The 24,183-nt window shown below is 47.5% G+C and overlaps 2 protein-coding genes across 5 annotated transcripts in view; one reads left to right on the forward strand and one right to left on the reverse strand.

Annotated features, from left to right (window-relative positions):
- Nucleotides 1–1,342: 1,342 nt before the first annotated feature.
- ANXA4 (annexin A4) lies at nucleotides 1,343–7,278 on the reverse strand (the record flags this gene model as incomplete). The annotated part of the gene is made up of 12 exons (XM_080634559.1): nucleotides 7,220–7,278; nucleotides 6,275–6,350; nucleotides 5,721–5,815; nucleotides 5,334–5,447; nucleotides 5,092–5,182; nucleotides 4,266–4,345; nucleotides 3,819–3,875; nucleotides 3,079–3,172; nucleotides 2,514–2,609; nucleotides 2,004–2,062; nucleotides 1,655–1,777; nucleotides 1,343–1,402 (listed from the first exon to the last, which is right to left on the reverse strand). The coding sequence occupies exons 1-12, from the start codon at nucleotides 7,220–7,222 to the stop codon at nucleotides 1,343–1,345; spliced, it is 948 nt and encodes a 315-aa protein (XP_080490685.1). The 5' UTR covers nucleotides 7,223–7,278.
- A 12,889-nt stretch (nucleotides 7,279–20,167) lies between these two features.
- Nucleotides 20,168–24,183, forward strand: part of AAK1 (AP2 associated kinase 1) — a 77,364-nt gene continuing 73,348 nt past the window's right edge. For all 4 annotated transcript variants that reach the window (XM_080634338.1, XM_080634335.1, XM_080634336.1 and 1 more), the window contains exon 1: nucleotides 20,168–20,767. In XM_080634338.1, the coding sequence (XP_080490464.1) occupies nucleotides 20,605–20,767 (163 nt within the window). In that variant the 5' untranslated portion in view covers nucleotides 20,168–20,604. The remainder of the gene's footprint in view (nucleotides 20,768–24,183) is intronic.

Here is a 24,183-nt window from a genome sequence, read left to right on the forward strand (position 1 = left end):
CAGTGCCTGCAGAGCACAGAAGTTGTTGAGGATGACTGTGGTTACTTCCCCATCACCTCCCCAGAGTGCACAGTCCCAGCAGTAGCTATGGAAACAAATCATTTATTCATTATTAAAAAGTCAGCAACGTAACATAAGGCATTTAAACACAAACCCAAGCCTGAGTGCATCTGGTAAGCACTGGGTAAGACAATTCTTCTTCCACTGAGCTTCAGTGGCACTGGACAAAGTTCCATTGGAAGAAGCTCTGCCTCCATGCCCACCAAAACTAAGGAATGTGTCTCCAGTTGCAGCACAGAAAGGAAGAAAAGGATTTTAGCTGAGGCCACAGCACTGTCTCCTATTCAAGCCAACAGTAGCCTAGGTTAGAAGAAAACAAGTGTCCCAATTGGGTGTAGGCTGTATCAGTATTGGTACCTTTGAATTCCAGCTGCTGTCTGATGCCTTCAAAACAGGGTTATTTAAAAGCTATCTGAATTGCTAAGCCAAGCAAGAAGCACATTTTTGTAGTGAAAACAATGCTTAGCTTAACAGGCAGGTGTAGAGGGGCTGAGGGAAAAGCCTCTTCCAGAGGTTGGCCTGGAGACACAAACCAGGACCCTCTAAGAACAGCATCACGCAGGGCTCCAGCCAGGACAAGGCACCTTCTAAGGCACCAGAGAGTGCTGACGAGGTTTTTGGGGACAGGCTGGTCCTTAAAAGGCACCATTCTAATGGCATCACTTTATGCAGAGGAAGGATCTGTAGTAGAACCCTCATGATTTACACTCTAAGTCAAGGAAGACAGGCCAAGAACACGGGGCTGCTGCATAACCAGGGCAGCAAGAGATTCCTCTGATGTCACCTGTGACATCTTCCTTTCCTACAGATCTATAGGCAAGATATACATTAAGTGCATAATGCTCCACACTAACAGGGCAACACCTTAAACATGCTTTTTTAGACGATTTGAGTTGTGGTTTAATTATCTTGCAAGAACCGAAGCATTCTGCACTCTCCATTAGTGAGGTTCATTTTGCCGCTCACATCCTGCATCCAAGTTTGCTTCAGTTGATAAGTTTTGCAGCAGCAAAGGGACAGCTTGCCAGGAAATGATTTAGCTTTCATATATAGGGTTACAGCATTCTGTGTAAAATGGGCTTTACTAGCCCAAGTAGTAGGCAAATGAGTGCTCCAAGCATAAAAGCACATCGAAAGGGTCAACTGGAATGGCCATTATCTAACCAGAACATTAACCCAAGTCAATGCTCGTTGCAATTAATAAGATATTGGGAAAAAATTAAAGGAAAGAAATCCTTAGGATCAGTTACTTCCCATCACCCAGACGGTAACCAGGCATCCTTTAATCCTCCCCACCACAGAGCCTGAGCAGCACTTTCCCGTAGTCTCCTGAGCAGTCTCCCTGGAAAGAGAAGGAAAAAGGAACGTGGTTAGGTTTTACATCTCCATGCAAGGCTGGATTCTTCTCAGCATATGATTGTTGTAGGGTTTGTGTCCTCTTTGGCAATTTAAGAACATTAAGGAACACTTTCAGTACATAAAGTCTCCTTAATTCCACCTCATCTAAAACACCCAATAGATGTCAGGCAGGGACCTGTCTCCTTCAAGCTGTTTAGCAAATCCAGCTCTTTGCTTCCAACACTGGAAAGCTCACCTTAATGAAGGAGTAGAGGGATTTCCCATACATGGTCAGGAATTCCCTTCTGATATCCAGCATATCTATTTCTGAGCGGGACACCATCACTCGGATCAGCGTGTTGTCATCTGTTCCCAAGCCCTAAAGAAATAAACCAACTTTACAACTAAGCACAAAGCATTTTGGATAAATCAGTGACAGACACACAGGTTTTATCACTCGGTCTTCTGTGGGATCTGTTCCTAGTTAGGGCATCTTTGCATTGATGGAGTGATCCACTAGCAGCTCATGATTGTTGTGATGCTACTGACTCGAGCAAGGAAAGCCAAAGGGAAGGGAAAATAATCTGACACCAAAAGCTCTTTACCTTCATGGATTTATACAGCCTTTCAGCAAAATATGCAGGTTTATTCCGTATGCACTTTACTGTAAGGGAATGAGAACAAGAGAATTAATACCAACAAAAACAGAAGGAGAGGATCTTCCAAACCTTTACAATGCTTTCTCAGTGCAGGTGTTTATTCTGCAAAGATGCAATGCAAAGCCAACAAACAGCAAGTACAATGCAGACATCCATAGTGACCTGTTATAAATTAATGTCTCCATGCCCAGTGTACAGTAATACTTTCTTCAAGGCTTTAATGCTTCCTGACAGCAAATGTCAGCTACCAAAGCTTCACTTGGGAAAGCAGCCAATGTCATAAAGCACAGGATTTTCTCACCCAATTGTATTTGCAAAGATTAAAACACTGTGGATTGCAAAAAACCCCCAACGGATCTGCCTTGTGAAGCTGTGTAAGCAGCCAGCCAGGGCAAGATACAACATCTCTGATTGCTTAAGTATTTTGTAGCCAAAGTTTAAAAGCAGGGAACTCACCCACAGCCAACAAAGCATCTTCCAGGTCTCCTGACATCTCAGATTTAATGCTCTCTGTTATGTCCTTGTTAGCAATTCTTCTGTAGGCATCAAAAACTAGGAGGAAGAGCGAGCGACAAAAAGAGCTTCAGGGTATACAGTGTGTAAACCATTGAGGATCACTTTGCAAGATCAAGCTCCTCATACTCACTCTGTGCCATTACTGTAACATCGTAAGCTAAATCAGGGCTTGACCCACAGGAATAACTCATTTTAATTAATCGAGTCTTGCTAATTGGCCTACCACTGCTGCTACCATTCTACAGAACTGCTAGTTAGTGATGGCAGTTTAAATGCTCTGCCCCAAAGAAAGTCCCACTTCAACACCTACACTTCATAGGCTGAGGCAGGTTGTATTGATAGTTCTCTCCAGTCCCTTTTTGTCTCAGGAGGGAATGAAATGGTCTTAAAGAATTGAATGAAACTGAGCTCTAGGATACCTGCTGTCCACAATCAGTTCATGAGTAAGCCTAAAATACCTTTCTCAAACAAGGAAAAACATCCAGGACACTGCAGAGAATCCTACCTCTTAGTAGGTGGTATCTGTTCCGTGTACAGAGGATGGCCATGAACTGTACCTCATCTGTTCCCCATCTCTGCTCCCCAGCTTCGTACAGGCACTTGAAGACATTAAGAATAGACAAAGTAAGGCTAATTGAGGAGACCAGAAAGACCATTAACCTGACACTGCCAAGTCCACCACTAAACCACGTCCCTAGGCCAGTTTACCCAGTGACTAACACACCCATCCAAGCTATGAGCAGCCAGTTTCTCCAGCGGAATGCTCTGGGAAACAGTGTCAAAGGCTTCACTAAAGTCAAAGTAGGCAACATCCACTGCCTTTCCCTCATGCACTAAGCAGATGACCTTGCCAGAGGAGGTCCTTGGTGCTTGAGCACTGCTGGCCTGAAGCTAGTCCAGAGTGCAGATCTTTCTCTACAACTACTAACCATGTACAGCACCTCTCAATGGAAGTGTCACCTCTCCTCCCAAAACCCCAGCCTGTGCAGAGACCTCTCACCGCAGAGTTGCACAGGAGGTTAGAACCATTATCCCCATTTCATCAGCTGAGTCAGAACAGCAAAGCGGCTTCTCTAAGGGTCAAAACTGAGAACAGAGCCCAGGTCTCCACCTTGGGCATGCTGCGGATGCTTCAGGTTTACTGTTCTACCTTGAAAAACGTGAGGTCTAGAAAAAGCAGGGGCTCATCACACATCACACGTACAAGAACAGAGAGTTCATGCATGGAGGCAAGTTGCTACACACCTGAGCATCTTGTTGAGCAAGGGCATCATCCACGTAGGTTCCCTCATCTCTATTGCCCTGTGGAGACAGAAGGGTGAAAAACTCACTTCACCAGAGCAACTAATGGAAGCAAATCCTGCAAATTCCCTGTTCAAAACAAGTTACTGGAGATGCATAATGGCATCCTTAAAATGGAATGATGGCTTATAAATACAGCAGAGTCTGGCTCAGATGTGATTTGTACTTCTGAAATGAGCAGCAATACACTCTAACTGGCCCATTTCATGAAGAGCACATGGCATTAATGCATATCGAGAGCCCTGCAGGGAACAGCCATGTGTGAAACACAGCTGAGGTGAAAAGCAAGATAAGTGAAATAAAAGCCAGCCTGAAACACCTCCTCACTGAAATGAGAGGCACATTCATCAGCAACAGGAAGATTCCCTGTTTCCCTTAGCTGGGACTTACGGTTGAGAGGGACACGAGGACTCTTCGAAACATGGAAGATGTGTCAGAGACAATGTCCTCCTCAAGGGTACGGCCATACTCTAGCAAGAGCACACACAGATGACATCTGTTAGGAACAGGTTCACCACCTGGACAGTGTTTGTCCACAGCATTTGCCAGCTGTAAGCTCGGTAAGTATATCAATCTGCTCATGGCCTTAATCACCACGGAACCATAGAATTGTTTAGGTTGGAAAAGAGCTTTAAGAGCAAGTCCAACCATTAACCCAGCACTTGTCCTGTCCCTTCTTACTTGGGAGAAGAAACCAAACCCCCCTTCCTGGCTCCATCCTCCTGTCAGGCAGTTATAGGGAGCAATATGGTCCCCTCTGAGCCTTCTCTTCTCCAGACTGAACCCCCCAGGTCCCTCAGCCCTTCCCCATCACACTTGGGCTCCAGGCCCTGCACCAGCTCCATTGCCCTTCTCTGGCCCCGCTCCAGCACCTCAACGTCTGTCTTGTAGTGAGGGGCCCAGAGCTGAACACAGGATTTGAGGTGCAGCCTCACCAGTGCCCAGTGCAGGGGCACAATCCCTGCCCTGCTCCATCCCATTTTATTTATGCCAATTCAATTTCTGGGTGAAATTCTAACCCTTGAGGCATTAGCAGTCCTGCTGCTGACACTTGTTTAACTCAGGCATTCTCTCTGGACAAATGGCAATAGCCATATTGGCTCATTTGTCACATCTAAAGGCTACCAGACCTTTCTCCTTCCTCTGCACACAGCCATGCATGCACACCAGTGACTCTCAGTCAGTATGGTGATGGTTTGCAGTGTGCACCACGTACCAAGTTGGTAATTCTCATTAATACGCCGAATATCATCATTTGAGCGAGAAGCCAGGATTTCAATCAGGCAGCCTTCATCTGTTCCTGCTCCCTAGGGAGTTGCAAAGACAAGATCCACGAGCATTAGGATATTTTTCTAATTACATAGAAGTTACTACTAATACATTAATGATAAATGTATAATTATGGCATATCACACTAAACTGACTAGAAAAGGCGACAGAAAAGGGAGAATCCCAAACCTTGATAGCCCTCCTCAGTTCATGCACGTCGTACATGATGGCAGGAGTCATCATACCAACAATGACCCTTTCGAAGTTCCCACTCAGCTCAGACTTCAAGTCATCAATCAGATCCTAGAAGATGGAGAGAGGAGAAACAAGTTGGGAGAAACAGCTTTAGAGAACAGGACAAACTCATTCACCACTTTTCTTCATGCTCCAACACTCCCTGGATGAACAATTGCTCTGAAGAGAACAAGGCCAAACCAAACTTGGCCAGGGAAAGCTCGTGCTGACCTTACTGTTGTGGAAATTAGGATGTTGTTCTCATTTCACCCAAGTGGTATAACCCCAGAATGCCTGCATCTCCCAGGTAAAGCCACAGACACATCTCTGAAGACCACCTACCCTGCCAATAGTGCTTTTATACGTGATCAGAACTTGCTGACGTTGGGATATGTTTAGTTTGGTCAAGGTGTCAATGATGGCATCTTCATCTGTGCCTGGAAGAAAGCAAGGCAAACCAGTCAAGCTGCTTGCACAAGAACCAGATGCACGGTCTGGTCTTGTCCAGAGTGTGCCATTAGCCCTAATCTTCCAGTCCTTACACAACCTGGTTCTCAGTATCTTCTGTTCCTCACACAACCTGGTTTTCAACATCTTCTGTTCCTCACACAACTGCTTCTCAACAGCACTGGACAGAAGTGTTTCAGTGTACAGAAGTGCTTCAACCCAGGCAGCAGCATGGCAGTGCCACACCACAGGAGAGACAAGGGCCTCACTAAGGATGGTTTTGTGGCCATGCCTTGGATTTCCAGTTGGATTTAAGCCACTTAATTCCTTTCAGTGCCCTCATGGGGCAATGACAATGGCTGGACTTCCCCTCTAACAAACCACCAGACAAAACATTCCCAATGCTTGGGGCAAAACAGAGGTTTCATAGTGGATGGAGACCAACTTACCAAATCCCTTCATAGCCTTCCTTAGAGCCTGTGCTTCTTGCTCAGCACTGAAACTTGAGGCCCCCTTGATTGTTGCCTAAACCCACAGGAGAGGAGATATGAAAAACAGACTCAAAGGGAGACATACACATAATAGAGTTGAATTAAAAACTCCTTTTTTTCTGGTTAAAGTTGACTGCCAAAACCTGACTGATTTTATACCAGGGTTCCTAAAAAGAGACAGTTCTAGAGGGACCTCCCAGCCACATAAGAAACAAGCTGCAGGGACACAACTTCATTTGCTGCCCACAGAGTATTTGATTTCCAGTGAGACAATGGCAAACAGCCTGACATCTCTGTTCAGTCTGGCTAGGGCTTCTTCCCAGCTGTTTTCCATGTAAATCATAGATGAAGCTGTTCCCATCAAAGCCCTATTCCTGACTTCTCCAAGAGAAACATCATTCTGTACCATCAGGTGGCAGGAAGCACAGTGTTTTACTCAAAACAGTGGTTCACAAACAGGTTTCTCCTGCCTCCTGTCCAGTGCCATTTCTGTGGGACTACACTGTCTCTTCCAAAGCTCTTAATATTCCCAGGAAAACCATCTGCAAAACATTGCTTAATATTCCTGTAGGATAGGCTTTCTGAAACAGGGACAACTACCCTATAAATGGCTACCTTGCAGCTTGAACCTGGAAACAATAATATACCCAGGAGGTTTATCAGGAGAAATTTATGCACTAATATCCGATTGGATTTTCCATTAACTCCCAAACAGGAAAAGCCCAATTGTGTGGGTCATTCTCCTTTAGAATAAGGAAGCAGAGAAAAGTGATACCCCACCCCCCCATAAAGGAACAGTGATAGTGTTCTTCCCGTTGTGTGCTTATCTGAGCTGCACTCCCCATGTTTTATCTGATGAGAGCAACTGCTTGGCACAGCATGGTACAGAACACACGCACTCACCATGGCTCTCAGATGGGGTCAGGCTGTTACTGTCTGAGTCTCCAGGCAGTTGACAACTGCAATAAAAAAGCAGGAGTGTTAGTTTTCTAGCAAATAATTAATAGGATATACCTTCTCTTGCCAGCTAATGGGGCTGGTTCAGTAACCAGCTCATTTCTCTGGGGACTAACAGCAACACCTGAACTCCCATAGCAGCATCCCTGTGTTTCCAGTCCTGCTTTGCACTGAACAAAGGCTGCTTGCAACACCAGTGCCAGGACATCAGCCCTGTCTGAAGGGAGGATGTGGTGCACAAGCAGATGACCAGCAGTAGTGATCTAAGACATTTCTATCACTGGTGTGACAGCCTGGCTGAGGCTACAAGGAGAAGCAGATAACACTGCCTTGGGAGCAAAGAGCCTCAATCCCCATGGCCTCCAAAATACATGGCTTTGACCTTGTCAGGTTAAGGGTGAATTAGGGTGAGGGTGTCCAGACAGCCTCCACACACACCCCCTGGGAGTTGGAGACAGCATCAAGGTGTAGATGAGTATGCAAAGGATGCTTTCACTTGAGGAGTGGGACGGGAGAACTATTTTCCCTCTTGCTTAAAATCTGCTGCATTCGGCCCTTGCCCAGCTTGGTGCAATGTGTAATTCCTTGTAGGCCACAGCTTTAACTGACTGTTAAAGCCCTCAGAAAAGAAACAAACCCTTTCTTACCATCTCCCCAGGGTTATCTTTTCTGCTTAGGATTTGGCTCTCATGCACAGGGCCTACACATGAACACCCCCAGAGTATCTTCCTTATACCCCTGGTCAGTTAACAGTACTAGGACAAGGTTCACTTCCCTGCAACTCAAATTCAGCCCTGCATGAGCTGAGCTTCTCCCATTAAGGGTGATGCCAGTGGCTGATGTCATCTCCCCTTAATCTGGCTCGTGGTGCTTAAGAGCTGGTATCAATGAGCCCAGACAGTTGTGCAAGAGCAGGAGGAAGAGCTCACATGACTCTTACAAATCCAGAACCCACTGGGAGGGTGCAGTTTAGGCAAGTCAGCTCAGTGTGACATTTGCAATGTTACACACAGGCACTCCCAAGTGCTTTCTAGGTCATCTTTATTACACCCAGTGCAATCAGACGACATATGGAAAGTTATTAGTGTTGTTTCTTTCCTTTGATGACAGATTTCAGCAGTCAAAACCTGACCTAGACCACGGAAAAGTCATCTTTGCTCTTCTCTAATCTTTTACGGAAGTACAAACCCAACTTGGTTTGCTTTAGCCAGACATGAAATAATGGCTCTGAATTTCACAGATGTGCTTCTGATGCAGTTTTACCATTCAGTTGGCTTGCACACAGGAGCAGGAATATTTGACAGCCTGGTTTAGTGGCTTAGAGGGAAAAGAAAGGTCAATAAACAAGGAAAAAGGGGTGGGAAGCAGAAAATTCCTGTGTCCAAATGAGCTGCTTCAAACCAACACACGAGGAAAGGATGGGTGTGCTGGATATAGGCCAAGTGCTCCTGCAATATCAAATCATAACAGAATATTGACTGTAAGATTCCAATTCTTCTTCCAGCTTCAGCATCACATAAAGAACACAAAGCCAGATTTGTCAGCACTCTGCAGCTTAACATGGTTCCTGGCCTGCAGCTCAAATAGGGAAAACCAGCTTCAGGATAGGAACACTTAACTGTGTTCTGAAGAGTTAAACTAGGCATGCAGAGAGGCAGCTCGCAAGTGCTAAGGTGTCCTGCCTAATCCCTGTCCTCATGTTATTTGCTTCAGCCCAGAATAAAGGCCTGAGCTTGCTGATACACCTCAGGAAACCAAAGGGTTTAAGGTTGCTCAAGGAATCACTGTCAGAGATACTAAGAGACGTAATTTTAATAGAAGTTGATAAATGTGTGATTCAACAGAATTCAATGGCAAGGTTCACTCTGTTAGATACAAAAAAGAGATTGTGTCAGAACTGGCAATGATTTATACAGGACTGAAGTGATTTATACAGAATTGAATTGAAATGATGTGTATAGAAACTGAAAATACAAAGGAATAAGGGAGACCCCCCCTGTTGAGTCATGAGGTTCAGACGAGACGACTTTGCTTCCTAAACCTCCTCTCAGAGGTGAACCCAGACTTAGTCCCAGAGCTGGTCAAGGGTTTATGTTTAAAGCATAATAAATGTCATTTAGCAGCAGTTTCTAGTGTCAAAATGAATCACAGGATTTCTAACAACACTCGCTTATTGAACCTAATGTACACGCATTCACAAGTATCTAAACTAAAATACTAAGACAGAGATAAATGGATATATAGATTATAGACATATATACACATATAAATGTTAAATATAGCACAATACTTGTGCTATATTAATAACATACATCAGCAGGGTTGGGTGTCGGTGAGCAGCAGGAACAGCCCAGGCAGATGATCCCCATATCTCCTAAACTTGGAGAGTTTGGGGGCCCTGAGAGGCACCCCACTCCAAGGGAGATAACTGGGTTTCATTGTTATACGATAAGGGAGCATCCAGCCTTACTGTTACTGTGGGGCCCTTCCCACCTTTGCTGGGTGATCAGAGTCAATGGTCAGGCAGTTCCCAGCCACCTACTCCATGCATTTCTGCGAAGGCTAACAGGAATTCTTGGGTCCAGGAGAAAGGGGGAAGGATGCACTACCACAATGCAGTAAACCTGGCTTAGAACACACTTAGAACACTGCGCCCCGATGCCAGAGTGCAGGTGTATGAGGCTTCCCTCCCATTATTCAAATCTTTCCCATGGATGACTGTTTCCTGGCAGGCTCTATCAGCTAACCAGGCAGCTATAAGCCCACATCGATTTCCTCTAAAAGCTCACAGACATGTTTCCAGTCCTATACCTAGGACCTGGAGTGGAAAACCACCGTTTTGGGACCCATGCCCTTGCAAGGCAAACACTGGACTCGTTTGGCTAGTTCTTTCATTCGTCTACTGGAACACAGCCCCACACCCTGTGCCTGATCAGCTTTTCCATGGCTCCACCATCACCAGTGGTTTCCAGTGTGTGGATACAGCCCGTCCCTCCACAGCTGTCTCTGCTTCAGCAGAGTGCCCTGCGGTAGGTCTGGGGCTCATAGTAGGGTGAGCGGCTCTGATCCCAGCCCAGTTTGCAGCTCAGGAAAGGATCTCCCTTCTGCTGGCGAGCCCCGAGTCAGCCAAAATATCCCAGCACCTCCCACACCGTGACCTCTGCCTGGCCACTGCCTTCATAAGGAATACAAACATAACAGTGAGGCAGCAGAGCCTTGCTCTCCTCACTTCAGCCTGTGCACCCATCCAAAGCCGTTTCACAACCCTCTGCCATGCCCTCCACACTCCAGTGAGGATGACGTGCCAGCTTGGGCACGGCAGACATAGGAAGCAAAACCTGTGCCTGGAAAGAGTCAGCCATTTTCCTCCTTCCCAAAGGAAGTCCTTCCTTCCTTGTCCTTCCTCACCCCAGGCTTGTGTCCTTTAGGGCTGCCCCAATGCCTTGGCATCACGACCCTGATGGCACCCACCCAGCCGAGGGCTGTCCCGCTCCCGCACAGCCGCACTTGAGCAGCTGCCGCCTGGCAAAGAAGGATCAGTTTGGCACCTTCCCAGGCACTTCTCGCCGTGCAACCCCTTCCCCATGCCAAAGGGGACCCCCGCTTGGTTTGGCACTCACCTGATGTCCCCAGCGGCTGCCTTGGCAGGGATGGCAGAGCTGTGCTAAGCTTATCCTGGCTGGCGAAGTCCCCGCCCTGGAGCAGAGAGGGACTCCTCCCTCCTGATGGGAAGGCCATCCAGCTCTGCCGCCCTCCTCTGCTCTTCCCCAGGCGCGTGTAACCCAGAGCACGGAGAGATTCGTGAGGGAGCATCACACACCTTTAGGAAGTGCACTTTTGGGGTTACACAGTGGTCCTTGCAAGTAAAAGCTGGCCTGGGAGGCTGGGATGGCTTCCACAAAACCCTTCCAGCGCACAGGCAGCATCTGATGTCTCACTGTGCTGCCTGTAACAGGGCACCCCAGAGGGGAGATTGAGGGGGACGACAGCACGGAACACAGCAACAGGCAGAAACAGCCCCGAGCAAGAAGTTCTGCTCATTGCCACATGTGGTTTGTGGGGATTTCTTACCTGTATTGTGCCTCCTTTCCTGCCACAGCACCTCCTCAGGTCTTCAGCATCCTTTTCCCTTTGTCTAAGAACTGATTAACAGCCACGATTTCTGGAAGAATGATTATTTTCATACAGCTTATTACTTTTGCCTCAATAAATTGCACCACCCTAATGTCAAAACACTGGAGGCAAAGGGACTTCAGTTTTACCCTTATGTGACACAGATCATGAGGCTGAAGGAGGGAAATCAACATTACAATGATACATATCTTCCTTGTGTTTATCCCCAGGGACTTTGGTCTCCTCTGATGCCAAAAGTACAGTTACTATAATGGGGTAAATCAGCCCTCTCAGGTTCATTTTTCCACTCATACAAGTTATAATCATCCCTGTGCCTCTTTGCACATGCTCTTTTGCTGGAAGAGACCTAAATTTAGCAGCTGGGATGAACGCAGGCTGTGCTCCTACGAGCATGTCTGTGAGCTACCTTATTATAGCTCTCACTGCAGCTCAGCTCCCAAAAACAACCCCACAGAGGCTACCAAGAGCATCTACTCCCTCCCTGCTGCTGCAGGGGGTCACTGAGCAGAGGGGAACAGACAAAACAAGGCTGAAGCCACAAGCACTCTCCTTTTCCATTGCAGATTCCTTTTCCTTGCACAACCTGGCACTTCACCCTGTGCAGGATTCAGTGTGGATTAGTGCATGTTATCAACAGTCACTAAGGAGAAGCTCTGCTCTTTCCTACATCTGTTAAAGTTTCCATTCTCAGCCCTTCCTCTCACGTCAGCTGTCTCCTGCTCTGAGCCCATACCTCTCATTTTAACCCACCACCAGAACTGCTGTTTCTCCATCTTATGTTGCCTGGGGTTTTTTTTAGCCTGTGTATTTTCAAAGCTTCCTTCTGCTGCTTTCCAGCCTCTTCAACCCAAGGACTGGATGGCTGTGACACTGCAGCATTGATACATGCAACAGTAAGTATTTATAAGCAACAGTAATTAGTTAAGACCAGAAGTTATTCATAATTTCTGTATTTATCCTTTATATATTGCCCCAATCCTGCCATTTGTGATTTGGATAATTCAACCTTTGCTTTCCCCTTGGGAGAGGCTCCAAGTGAGAGGAATATTTGAAGATAAAGTGTGTGGATGCTTTTGGCCATCTGAAATTAGTCATGTAAATGTAGTCCATTCAGAAGCCAGATCCTGACCCAACACACACCTGAGTTCCCTGTAACCTTGGCTGGTTATGGATGCTGCCTACATAGCCATCCAATTCACATCATCACAATTATTCAGACAGAAGAGAGGAAAAAAAAGCCCAAACCAAACTACAAAAGCTTCTGACCATGCCCAGAGTTGCTGAGCTGCTCTGGAAGGTGGATGGAAGGATGAGGGATGTAGGGCAGTGTTTGTCTGAACCCTGTTGTAACTTGCTCCATGAGCTGCTCCCTTCAGGAAGGCAAAGGGCTGTTACTGTAGGAGAAATTTCCTATATAAGATTCAGGAGATAAAGCTTTGTCTCTTCAGAAGCCCTTTATCTAAGGTCTGCTCAGCTTTCAGCATGTCTCTTCATCTCTTAAAGGATGAAAAGGTTACGGCTATCCTTAAATATCTCCAGCCTGAAGCACTAACACAGCTTTGCTGTCCTTACATCAACAGTAATGGACAAGCCCATAGCTCTTATCAGTGTAGCAAGTGACAAAGCACATTTCACTGATAACTCCTGTTTGTCCCATCGATTATTTTAAGCCCCCTTATTATAAAGCTCTCCAAAACTCCAGACTTTCCGTGGTTGCATACCTGCTCTGTATTCCCACTCCATCCTGTTCTCCCAGCTCTACAAATGACATAATAGAAATTAAAGGTCACAGAAAGACAGGGCAGTGTGTAATGAGTAAATAAACTGAGCTCAAGCAGACTGGTAAGGAGGAGGTTTTTATTCTAGGTCCCACAATGAGAACAGAGCTGAGTCTCCTGAAAAAGGGTAGCATTTGTGTTTTTGCCCTGAGGACCTACCCTTTCAAATCTGCACCTCACAGAGCAGGGGAGCCTGGTGCTGGAAGACGATATCTGATTAGCAGATACCTGCCTTTAGCTTTACAGAAACAGCCTCACTTCAGTCACTGAGGTGCAAATCCTGGCACTAATGAAGTCATCAGCCAATCTCCCACAGGTTTAAGGAGGGCCAGAATTTGGACCTTTGGGGATCATGCAGGTGTTCTCAGGAAGTTCATAAGAGAATGTTCATTTTTATACCCAAATACCAGCAGCTTGCAATCAGCAGCCCCTGAAAATGGGGTTGTTCAACTGTTGCACAAGTGTTGTTGGCGCTGTGCAGCGATGCTGTAGCTCTGCTGTTTCCATAGCAGGGTAGCCAAGGTTAGGGTGGAGGCTGAAAACCAGCACTTGCTTTTCTAAAGGACCAATTTTCATGTGGTTGTAAGAGGGTAAAGAATTCTCACTTCTGCATATTGATATCAGGTTATTCAAAGTTTACGGCAGATATTAGGACTCACTGCACAGACTTAGGGCTACTTTTGACTCCTTACCTCCAGTTCAGCACTGTATAAGGCGAAACATCCATTTCCACATGTCAGAGGTAGCCTTGGTGTAGAAACAATGGTGTTTTGGCAAAGACCCTAGGAACAGCCAACCTGAAGCTTTTGTTCTCAAGTGAAGCCCTTTTAACACAAAGAGAGGAAGGAAGGTGACATACACACTCCCAGAACTAGGTAAGCACTGTTATTTGAGGTGGGAAAACTGAAATAGTCCAATCCATGTAAGAAATGAAAGCGTTCTTAGCTCTTCATTACTTACCATGACCATTAGAGACGTTGTTATGAGGGGAATGTGTAGCACTCCACCTTGTAGCAATTCAGAGAGGGCTTCACAAAGGCCTGAGCCAGTTCTGCTATGCAAGTTAAGGGCTCTCTGCATAGACCCAGGCTGATTACATAGAATCATAGAATAGTTAGGGTTGGAAAGGACATAAACATACATGTCACATAAGGCTAAGGAACAGGGGAGCAGAACTGATCTGAGAAAATCCCTTTAACCTAAAATGATTGAAACAAGAGACTGCATAGACACAATGATCTACACACCTCAAAATAAGCTGTATGGTGAGACAGGGATGAGCAGCTCTATGGAAGAGCCACAAGTCAAACTCCCCACTTCAAGTGTGCTTCAATCACAAGACTTTTTAAGACAGGGCTGCTTGCATGTTCTGCAGGCGAGGAGAGGAGCTCCTAGGTGCTATTGCCATTTATAAGTGACAGCTATAACAGCGTCTGGGGTGCTACCACACTCAGTGCTTTCCACACTGCTGTCCCACAGCATATGCTGTGCTGCCACCATCTCAGAAGTGCCCACACACTCTGCCTTCCTCTCACAGAGAAACTTCAGGCTGCGCTTGGCCATGAGCCCAGTCTGCTGTTTTCTTTTATTAACTAAAGCTATAAACAACAGGGAGCACAAACAGTCCTTGGCCAGTGGTTGTTTAACAGCCCCATCAGCTGCTTGTATTAATGAATGCCATTCAAAGGGGGGCTGGAGTCAGTGAGCACCTCTGTAGTGGGCCTGTGAAGAAGGTTAAGCACTTGTAGGTGACACTTTTGCCTTCAGAACAACTTGCAGCTATGCAAGTTGCCACTTGCACTTGATCCTAGTTGTGTTGGGTCACCTTCCACTGTTCAAACTGAACTGGGGAAAACAGGTCTGCTTCAACACTCATAGCAGAGCTTATGGCACAGACTGTGGCCTTACGATAGGAGCCTTCACAGGATCTAAGGTTCCCTGGTCTTAATAAGCCATTCCCAATCCTTGCTGGGAAGGCATCACCCAGTGTGGATGCAGTGCAATTGAGATAACACTGCTTGCTGTGGTATAGTCTATGTATATTAAGGACAAGACTAGACTACTATAATTGCATTTACATTACAGTTTGTACAAATATATTAATTTTGCCTCAAATAAATCAAGGCTAAGCAATATTATTTAAACCCCAGGCCTTAGGATATTTGCCAGTTCCATGGGGAGACATTCAGCAAGCGAAACTCCCAATGTCCCCGTGGTACAACCTAAACCCTCCTTCCCCAAAGCTGCAGGCCATGAACTGCTACACTATTGCTTCCAGCAGCCTTAAATGCATTATCAAACCTAAGTTCCATTTAATGAACTTAATGAATGTTTGCTTTAATTAGCATACATATAGATCTGAAGAGGAAATGAGTAGCTTTCATTTTTTTCTTCTTAATTAATATCTGCTTCTATATGGCTTTATCTTTCTTGGCTGCTCTGCAATTTGGCTTTAACACAGCTCTAGGGGATGGAAACAGGGCTGTGACAGCCCAGCTCAGTGGGACTTCTAAGGCACGTGTGTATTCATTCCTGGATGGAAAGACAATAGAAGCTCATGACAGCTGACTACAACTTCGAGAGAAGAAGACATATTAAGTATCTTAAACATAAACAGGGGAAGTTCAGGTTAGACATGAGGAAGAAGTTCTTCCCTGTAAGGGTGCCCAGAGAAGCTGTGACTGCCCCATCCCTGGCAGTGTTCAAGGTCAGGTTGGATGAGGCTTGGAGCAAGCTGCTCTAGTGGAAGGTGTCCCTGCCTGTGGCAGGGGGTTGGAACTGGATGAGCTTTAAGGTCCCTTCCCACACAAACCAGCCTGGGAGTCTATGATTTTAACATGAGGCATCTAGTGTTTAAAAAGCAAAACAAGCAGCACTGCTGCACAAGAGAAAACAAGCTAGGAGCAAAGGATGCTGACAGCATTGTGGATAAACCTGCAGATAAGATCCAGTCCTACCATGCCTAAAGATAGTCAAGAGCAATAACCAGCTTCATCAACCACTCAGTAACCATGAGGCAAACCAAGACAAGTCCACAGCCTACTCGGGAAACCAGCTTATAAACACCAATGAGCAACACCACTTACATACAAGTCCAGAGCTTTACTAGCAAAAACAAAACCACCCCTACAACTGCTCTAAAGAGAGCGAGTATCTTGTGCCTGTGCTTAAATAGAGGTGATGGCTGATGAGTAAAGGGTGGTGAGTAGAAGCCCAGGTGAACCTGCTTCGGGCAATGAGAGCCTGAGGGTACATTCAGGACCCTGACACTTGAAACACAGCTGACAAATCCCCTCAGTGATAATCCAAGCTGCAAATTTCTCTTAATGTAACAATAGCTTAAACAAGAGCATCTCTTCGTAGTGCACAGTCATGCTCCTCCAGAAGCATGGCTCTTGTTGACTTGATGCTCAGTCAGCCTCAATCCAGGCAGTGTGTAGCATTGCATCAAACATGCATGACCCTGCAACAATCAGATGGCAATTATTTCTGTGTGTGCCTTCTATATTTATCCATAGGCCGTGCACTACTCCCAGTGATGGAAGGGGATGGCTTCTAGCTGTAGGAAGTGGAGCCATTGCTGGATATAGTGAGTATGCCTTACATAAAAGGGTAATCAGGAGCACGTAAAAGGTGGAAGTTTTTAAACAGGTAACATACATATATATGCTTTGGAGCCTTTTTGTCTCTGCAGAGCTTGGAACCTAGCTGAGTTACTGACCATGTGGTGGTATGCTTGAGAGTTGACCTTTTCTTGGGGGTGGCAAAGAAAAGTGATGGCTTTTCTGGTCATGCTAACAGTGTTTGTGGGTCATTGCTATGCACTTGAAAGAAATTTGTGGGATAAAATAGTGGCTCTACTACTGTTTAGCTGGTGAGAAGCTTGACAGAAATGTTTGCAGTAAATATGTGTGGTGAGGAGAAAATACTTATCAAGGTAAAAATAACTGAATGAGAAGAATTTATTCTTATGCACTGAATACAGGAAAACACGAGCATTACTTTGTTGCCCGTGGGTAGTTCTGTGTAAATCAAACAGGAAGCTTGTGCAGGCTGTTCCTACCTTGTTGCCGCTTCCCAAACTGTTCGGGAGGGGTCACTGTGCCCTCGCTTTTAGGTTGAGAGCCTGAAACCTTTCCAAAGGTCTGGTTTTATTTAGAAAATGCTGAGCTGTCTGGAAAGTTTGATGGGTAGGGATGCAGCTGGATTCATGTGCTGCTTCCTGGGGATTTGAATGCGTTTTATTAGCAGCATAGAAGGTTCAGGGAGATGATATGCATGCAAACACCTCTGCTGACCACATCATCAGGACTTGACTATTTTAAACCCAGCATCATGGGATTCTAACAGCTAAGATCTGGTGTTTAGGGTTGTCAGGATTAGTCAGAGTGAGGTTTCTCTCTGCAGTGAGACAAATCTGTGAGCACAACAGAGTTGCTCTAGGGTAACACAGGAGTACCAGACCATGTCTGTCCTGCAGTCACTGATTAGCTTTTTCACTTAAAGCTTTCAGGGTCAGTTCTCTGATCCCTATGAAGGTCACTGGGATTGCAGCAGTGCAGCCTTCTGGAATAAAGAATATTATCTGCAAGTGATGATCAGCTTCTGCTGTGCTTTTGCTTCTCTGAATGGTCACTATGTGCCTTTGGTGAGAACATTAGTTGCATGTGGGTCTGACACTCATCTGCATTACACTTCAGCACTCCCAGGTACATTTAGAAGCACTTCTCAGTGCCTAGTTCAGATGTTCAGCAATGCATCTGCAAGCTGTCTGCACAGCAGTAGGCTTTATCTCCTTTAGTTGGAAATGAGTCATTTCCCTGTACTGTACTGAGATGCTCAATTTCCTTGGAAATCATTCAGTTCTGCAGAGTCCCCAGAAATCACTGATTACTGGACTCTCATTTTGCACTGGGTGTTTTACCTCAGCCTTAATAGATCCCTAAGGAGCTTTCACAGGTTAGAGTAATTAAAAAAGAAAGGCTATAGAAGCAACTGAGCCTTTACCCACTTCATATTTAATCTGAAGGGCAAGTGAACCTTCTGTATTGACCACTCATCATGCAGCCCCAAACCACAGCTGAGCAAGCTTTAAAGAAGATTAAAGCCTGCTAAATGAGAAAGGACTGCTTTCACCCTTGTGTTAGCTGGCTGAGATGACTGCAGTTGTAGCTGCATGGATGCAGGGTGCCATGTATATGACACTTGGGAATGAGGTGCAGAAGGAAGCCACTCTGCAGCCCCTTACAAACTGTGGGTGAATGATGGTGGTCAAAGAGGACTTTGAGGTCTGCAGGGTGGGTTTGTGGAGCTTTACCTACAAGAACTGCTGAGAAGGAGGACAATCAGAGCTGTAGCTTTAACTGTGATGAAGAGGCACAGTGGCTCAGCAGAAAAGCAACAGTATAGCGATGCAGTTCTACATCTGCACATCCAACATCCTCAAGATTATTACCACCAGCTATTTTGCCTATTCAGAGAGCCACATGCCTCTTAAAAGCCTCCAAATGGGGAGGGGGGGGAGGGAGATGGGGACAATTAGGTCAGTTTCCAACACGATGATCCAATCTTGTTGGCATTGCAGGAAGCCTGTGCCCAAGAGCAATGCAGGGAAAAGGGTAAACATTTCTGCTGTCCCACAGTAAGCAGGGCCTGCCTCTCCTATCTGCCTGGGACAGGAGCTTGTCAGCAGGATGGCTGTAGTTATTGCCATCATACAGGAAATAATAGTCATAGGGAAAGCACAAGCGTGCTTTGGTTTCCTCTTCTGCCCCAGTCGGAGGGGAGGACAGAGCAGTGCTGTCCTGGAGGCGCTTCTGTGGCAGTCAAGCACTCCTCAGGGTTTTATGCATTAGGGGTGCAGGCTGGGAAAACCAATTTTTACCCCCATTTGAACGTTAATGTTTGGAATCCCAGCTCTGGCCTTCCCAGCAGGAATGAACCAGCTGCCGTGGAAGCTCTCGGCTGGAAAAATCTCCTCACTTCTGAGGGAAAAAAGAGGCTGAAAAGAAACCAAAGTGCATTTAAAGTAAATTCCATCAGATTCAAACAAAACTGCTCTGAGGCTTGACCCAAAGGCTTCCGGCTCTTTGCATGAGCAGTGTGGCTGCTTGTGAGCATCTTGCTGTCAGCTCTGTGAGGTGGGGAGGAGAAAGATGTAATTTAGGGTAAACTGAAGGTTTTACAAACCCACCTGCGAGGCTTAAAGCACTCAAAGGGTTTAGAGGGTTGGGGATCTCGTTTATACTTGATTTGAGGCTCTCAAACGAGGCATTTTGAAGGGCCTGTGTGAAGACAACCAAGGTCCCGAAATATCACCACAGGGGAGCTATTATTATTTCTATCATCATCATCATCATCATCATCAAGTTTAGGCACACTACCAGGAAAACAGATATAATAACCATCACCAGGCGAGGCGTCCACACGGGCCGCGGCTCCCCGCTGACAGGATTTTAATGCCCATCCGTCGCGGCGAAGGGAAGAAATGGCCTCCGGGCACCCCTTGATGCCGCTGGGGCGGCCGGAGCCCCCATCGCGGCCGGGCGCACTGAGGGGAGGTCTCGGTACCGGGGTCTCCCGTCACGGCCCCCCCACCCGCGCCCCCTCCGCTTCCCCGCCCTGGCGGGGCCGCGCTGCACTGTGGGAGTTGTAGTCCTCACATCGGCACCGCCCCCCGGCTGCCACTATAGCTTTGCGGCTGCGAACTACAACTCCCATGGTGCCGCGCGGCGAGCCGCTGCCGCCATTCCTCCTACTCCGCCACCCTCCCCTGCCAAAGGGCGCTTTCCCCACCGCCGCGCTGTGGGGCGGGAGCCGCGCTACCGGGCAGCGGGGGCTCCGCCGGCGGGAGCGGCCACCGGAGGCGACGGGGCCGGGCCAGGTCCCTCAGGCCCGGCCGAGAAGCGAGGGGGCGGTGCTGCCGGCGGCAGCCGGGACTTCCTGTGACAGCCCACTTCCTGGTCGGATGGGGCCGGCGGGCGGCGGGGTCGGTCTTTGACGGGCTCAGTGGCCGCCAGGCAGCGATGCGGGCCCCGGGCCCTGCCGGCAGGCGGCCCCCGCCGTGACCCGCCGCGGGCAGCCGTTGGGGCTGCGGCTAGGCCGGCCCTGGGCGCCGCTGCGGGGTGCATGGAGGCACCCCCCGCCCGCACAGAGATACCGGGCGGGGGCCGTGTCAGGGGCCCTGTCAGTCGGGCCTCCTCTGAGGGGGCTGCGGCGGCCCGGGCCGCGCTGTGGGGGTAACTCCAAGCCCTTCCCGTTCTCCGCGCTGTGCTTTTGCAGGGGTGAATCCCCCCCACCCTCTCCGCTCGGCCCCGGACCCCGTCTTTGCCGGGCTGCAGGAAGCAGGAGCAGGGAAGGGGGTTTGGGACAGTCAGAGCAGCATCGTCCCGCACGCAGGCGGCTGCTGCCTCCTGAGACATGAAGAAGTTTTTCGACTCGCGTCGGGAGCAGGGTGGCTCTGGCCCTGGATCGGGCACCAGCGGCGGCGGCGGCGGCAGCGGCGGCCCGGGCAGCGGGTACATCGGGCGGGTGTTCAGCATCGGCCGGCACCAGGTGACGGTGGACGAGGTGCTGGCGGAAGGTAAGACCCCAGGGCCTCTGCCTTTGCTTCTTCTCCCTTCACAAAGCTGGAAAAGGGAGGCTTTGGCCTTTCCTATGCATTCCACCTCCCCGTCTGTCCCTAGCTCCTCATATATTGTATTGTCCTTGACAGAAGTGGTACCTGCAAGCTGACATTTGTGGTCTTCCCGTATGGAAACCCAGTGTGGGTTTGCTGGCTTTGGTTTGATGGGGTTTATTTAAAGTGCTTTAGAAACTGAGGGGATTTGAGAAGTTAATCGTTCCCCACCTTCCCTACAGCAAACCAGACCCAAATCAAATGGCAAACGTTTCGCTGCAGAGCAAGGTGCTGTAAATAAAGCAAGCAGTGGCCTTCATTCTAACTTTCTTCAGCCTCCTTTCCTATCTTAAGCAGAGAGGAATAAAGCACTGGAGTAAATTCCTTGTAGATAATGTCATGCACGTAGGTAGGCTGAGTAGAGCTACCCATGATTTGGGATGAGGGATTCCATTTGTGTGGGGTTCTGCAGTAATCCCAATTGTTTGGGGGTTTTTGGGGTGTATTTGGGGTTTTTTTTGGAGGAGGTGTCAAAATCAAGCAATTAAATAACTAAAAATGAACAGTAGGGGTTATAAAACTCTGCATGTCCAGTCCTTGCAGTGCAGCAAGCTAGTGGTGGTATCTTTTAAACTGCAGCCAGCGCTGCTGCTGTAACTATCATTTTCCATTTCATTTGCTTGGGATGTAAGGAACCTTCTGCATGGCTTTGGCTGCTAACCTTAGCCTCGACCTTCAGAGAGACGTTGGCCTCCTCCTGGTCCATCTCCTTTGCAATCCCAGTCAAAACAGTGTTATGTTTTGCTGGTGTAAGTGCGAGGGAGGGGGTAGCTGCTTGTGAGAGCGGAGTGGGAGGACCTGTGTAGGCTTCTGCAGAGAAAAAGCCCTAAAATGGGAAAGGGACTCTGTGTACGCCGTGTGCCTTCAGGTTTGTAACGAGCCACCACAGTGTGGAAGAAAATAGAGCTGTGACCATCTTTCAGACGTGGTTTCTGATATGTTCTGCGTGCTGAGCTGAGAGGAGCACCAACACCAGGCCTCCAGCTAGTAACTATAGTGATCTTTTCCTTCTTGACTTGAAATTTGCATTATAGGTTTGCCTTGGCTGATATTTCCAAAGCCTTAGAAGCTTAAGAACTACACGAGCTCAACCTGAGAAGCTGTCACAGTCTTCTTTAGCACACATTGGCCTCATCCTGGTAACATGGGAAACCAGAGGCTTTCTTTGCTGATGAATAATGTGCTGGCAGGTTCTGCCCTGGTGCTGACAGCACTGGGAAATGAGCCCGTGTGTCACTGGGCTCTCTGCTCCACAGCCCTAAGCTACAGCCACAAAAGCACAGGTTGCACAGGAGACATGCTTCCCCTCTATACTTTACTGTCCCAGAGGAGCTGCTGCTTATTGAGGGCTTTTCCCTATGATTCCTGCTTGCTTGGTCAGCCTTTGGAATGAAGCATGGCCTAGGGTGGGCTATAACCCTTAGATCTGCATGCCCAAGCCAAGCAAGGAGTGACCTGTAAAATGGGTGCTATGTTCTCTTCCTGGCCACATTACAAGGCAAAAGAAGTTCTTCTGGTGAAATGTGCTACGCAGGTGTTTTTCTCACACTTGGATTCCTGGTGTGAGCAGTCCAAAAGCGTTCTGTGTGCTGAGTGAAGTCTCCAAGGGGACAGGACCAAGGTGGCTTGTAGGTTTGCAGGTTGATGGGAACAGAGGGTGAAATACCATTTCCTTTATCGAAAGGTAGATCATCTGGGGAGGCAGCGTGGGTCAAAAGCAGCTTTGCATGCTTCTGGCCTTTGGGTGTAGCTGTGGGTGCTCCCCAAGTGCTGGTAAACAGCATTTTTCCACTGACTCAGCTGCAGACCTGAGGGGTTCTCTGGCAACCTGGTCCCTGTGTTACTGATGTCCCAGTCCTTGGCTGGAAAACTTCCTTGTGTCTGCAGTGAATTTTAGTGGTTCAGCAGTGTTAAAAAGGCAACTTGTGAAGTCTTGGCTATTTCTGCTTACTGGGAAGCGCTTTGGTGGAGGAGGAATATCCTGTCTGGGAAAGAAGCATCTCTGTTGCTTTAGAAGGGAGAGGAGAGGCCTGTGTTTTCGTGCAGTGTAGAATCAACTAGGTTGGAAAAGAGCTTTAAGATCACCAAATCTGACTGTTACCCCAGGACTGCCAAATCATGTGAGCCTAGAAAAGAAATGAGATGTAAAAGAGACTGAAATGATGGATACTGTGGGGGAGGTTTGAGTTGCAAGCCCCAGGAACTGCTTGAACCAGAGCTTTTGGAGTTAAAGTGTTGGGATTTACGTGTCTCGATCAAGCGGTGGCTGGTCCCTCTCAATTTTTGCTGAGCAACCCTGCTGAGGATGAGCGTTCTCTGGCCCAGGATGGGAGCTCTTGATGCAGTCACAGAGCCAGATGGCAAATGTCTCCACGTGATCCCCCAAAATATCTGCTGCGGTTAGGTACAGCTCCACACCCCCTTAAAAATAGTTGTCTGGATACTTGCTTTCCTGGGCAGGGAGGAAGTGGATGGGAATAATACATCAGGAACTTGAATGGTTGTTTGTCTGTGATGATGTTATACTGATGAATCAGTGCTTTCTTACAAGTACATTGCAGTAAATGATTCTTAGTTGAGTTTTTGTAGTTGTCTTGCTCTGATCCATATAATAGCAGAACCCTGGAGAAATTCCCGTCAAAGTTTGCATGAGGATGACGTGGTGTGGGAAGTCAGCACTGCTGGCCTTGGAGTTCTGCAAGGTCAGGTTTAAAAGTCAGTGGCATCATTCATACTGGAACTCTAAGGGGGCTCGACTTCCCATTTGGAAGGTGCCTGGTGTTTCAGGGAGCTCAGGTGAATGCCCAGGAGGTATTTGCTATCTTACTGTTTCATTTGTGAAAAGAAACCAAACCAGTGTGATCCAATTGGATGCCTCAGTCCAATGGGGTTGCCCCAATATCCAGTTTCTGGGGGGCTATGCTTTGTGTTACCATCTGTACTTGCAGTGGTGTGGGAGTGCTGAGTTGATCCAAGGTACGAAAGCATTGATGGGGTGTGTGTTTGAGCTGGGATTTTGTTAGTCTTGGTCTACTCCCAGCAAAAGATGCAGGCTGTTTCTTCAGCTCTGTGAAAAGTTGCTTTTTCCCTTAGTAGTATCCTTCTGAAGGTGCTGCTTGTAGTCTTTTCCCCTTAAAATATATAAGTTAGGGGATTCAGTTTAGTAACTGTCAGAATGTGTTTCAGATACATGCCTTGTGTGTGCTGCTGGCTAATGTCCACTTCAAAGCATTCAATAGTGGGCATTAGAAACCAATGTAAAATCAGCTTCAATTTGCCAGCTGTATGTTTTACTCTGTGCTGAAAGGATGGGCACTGTG

This window comes from Psittacula echo (genome assembly GCF_963264785.1).
Source record: "Psittacula echo genome assembly, chromosome: 25".
Lineage (NCBI taxonomy): Eukaryota > Metazoa > Chordata > Aves > Psittaciformes > Psittacidae > Psittacula > Psittacula echo.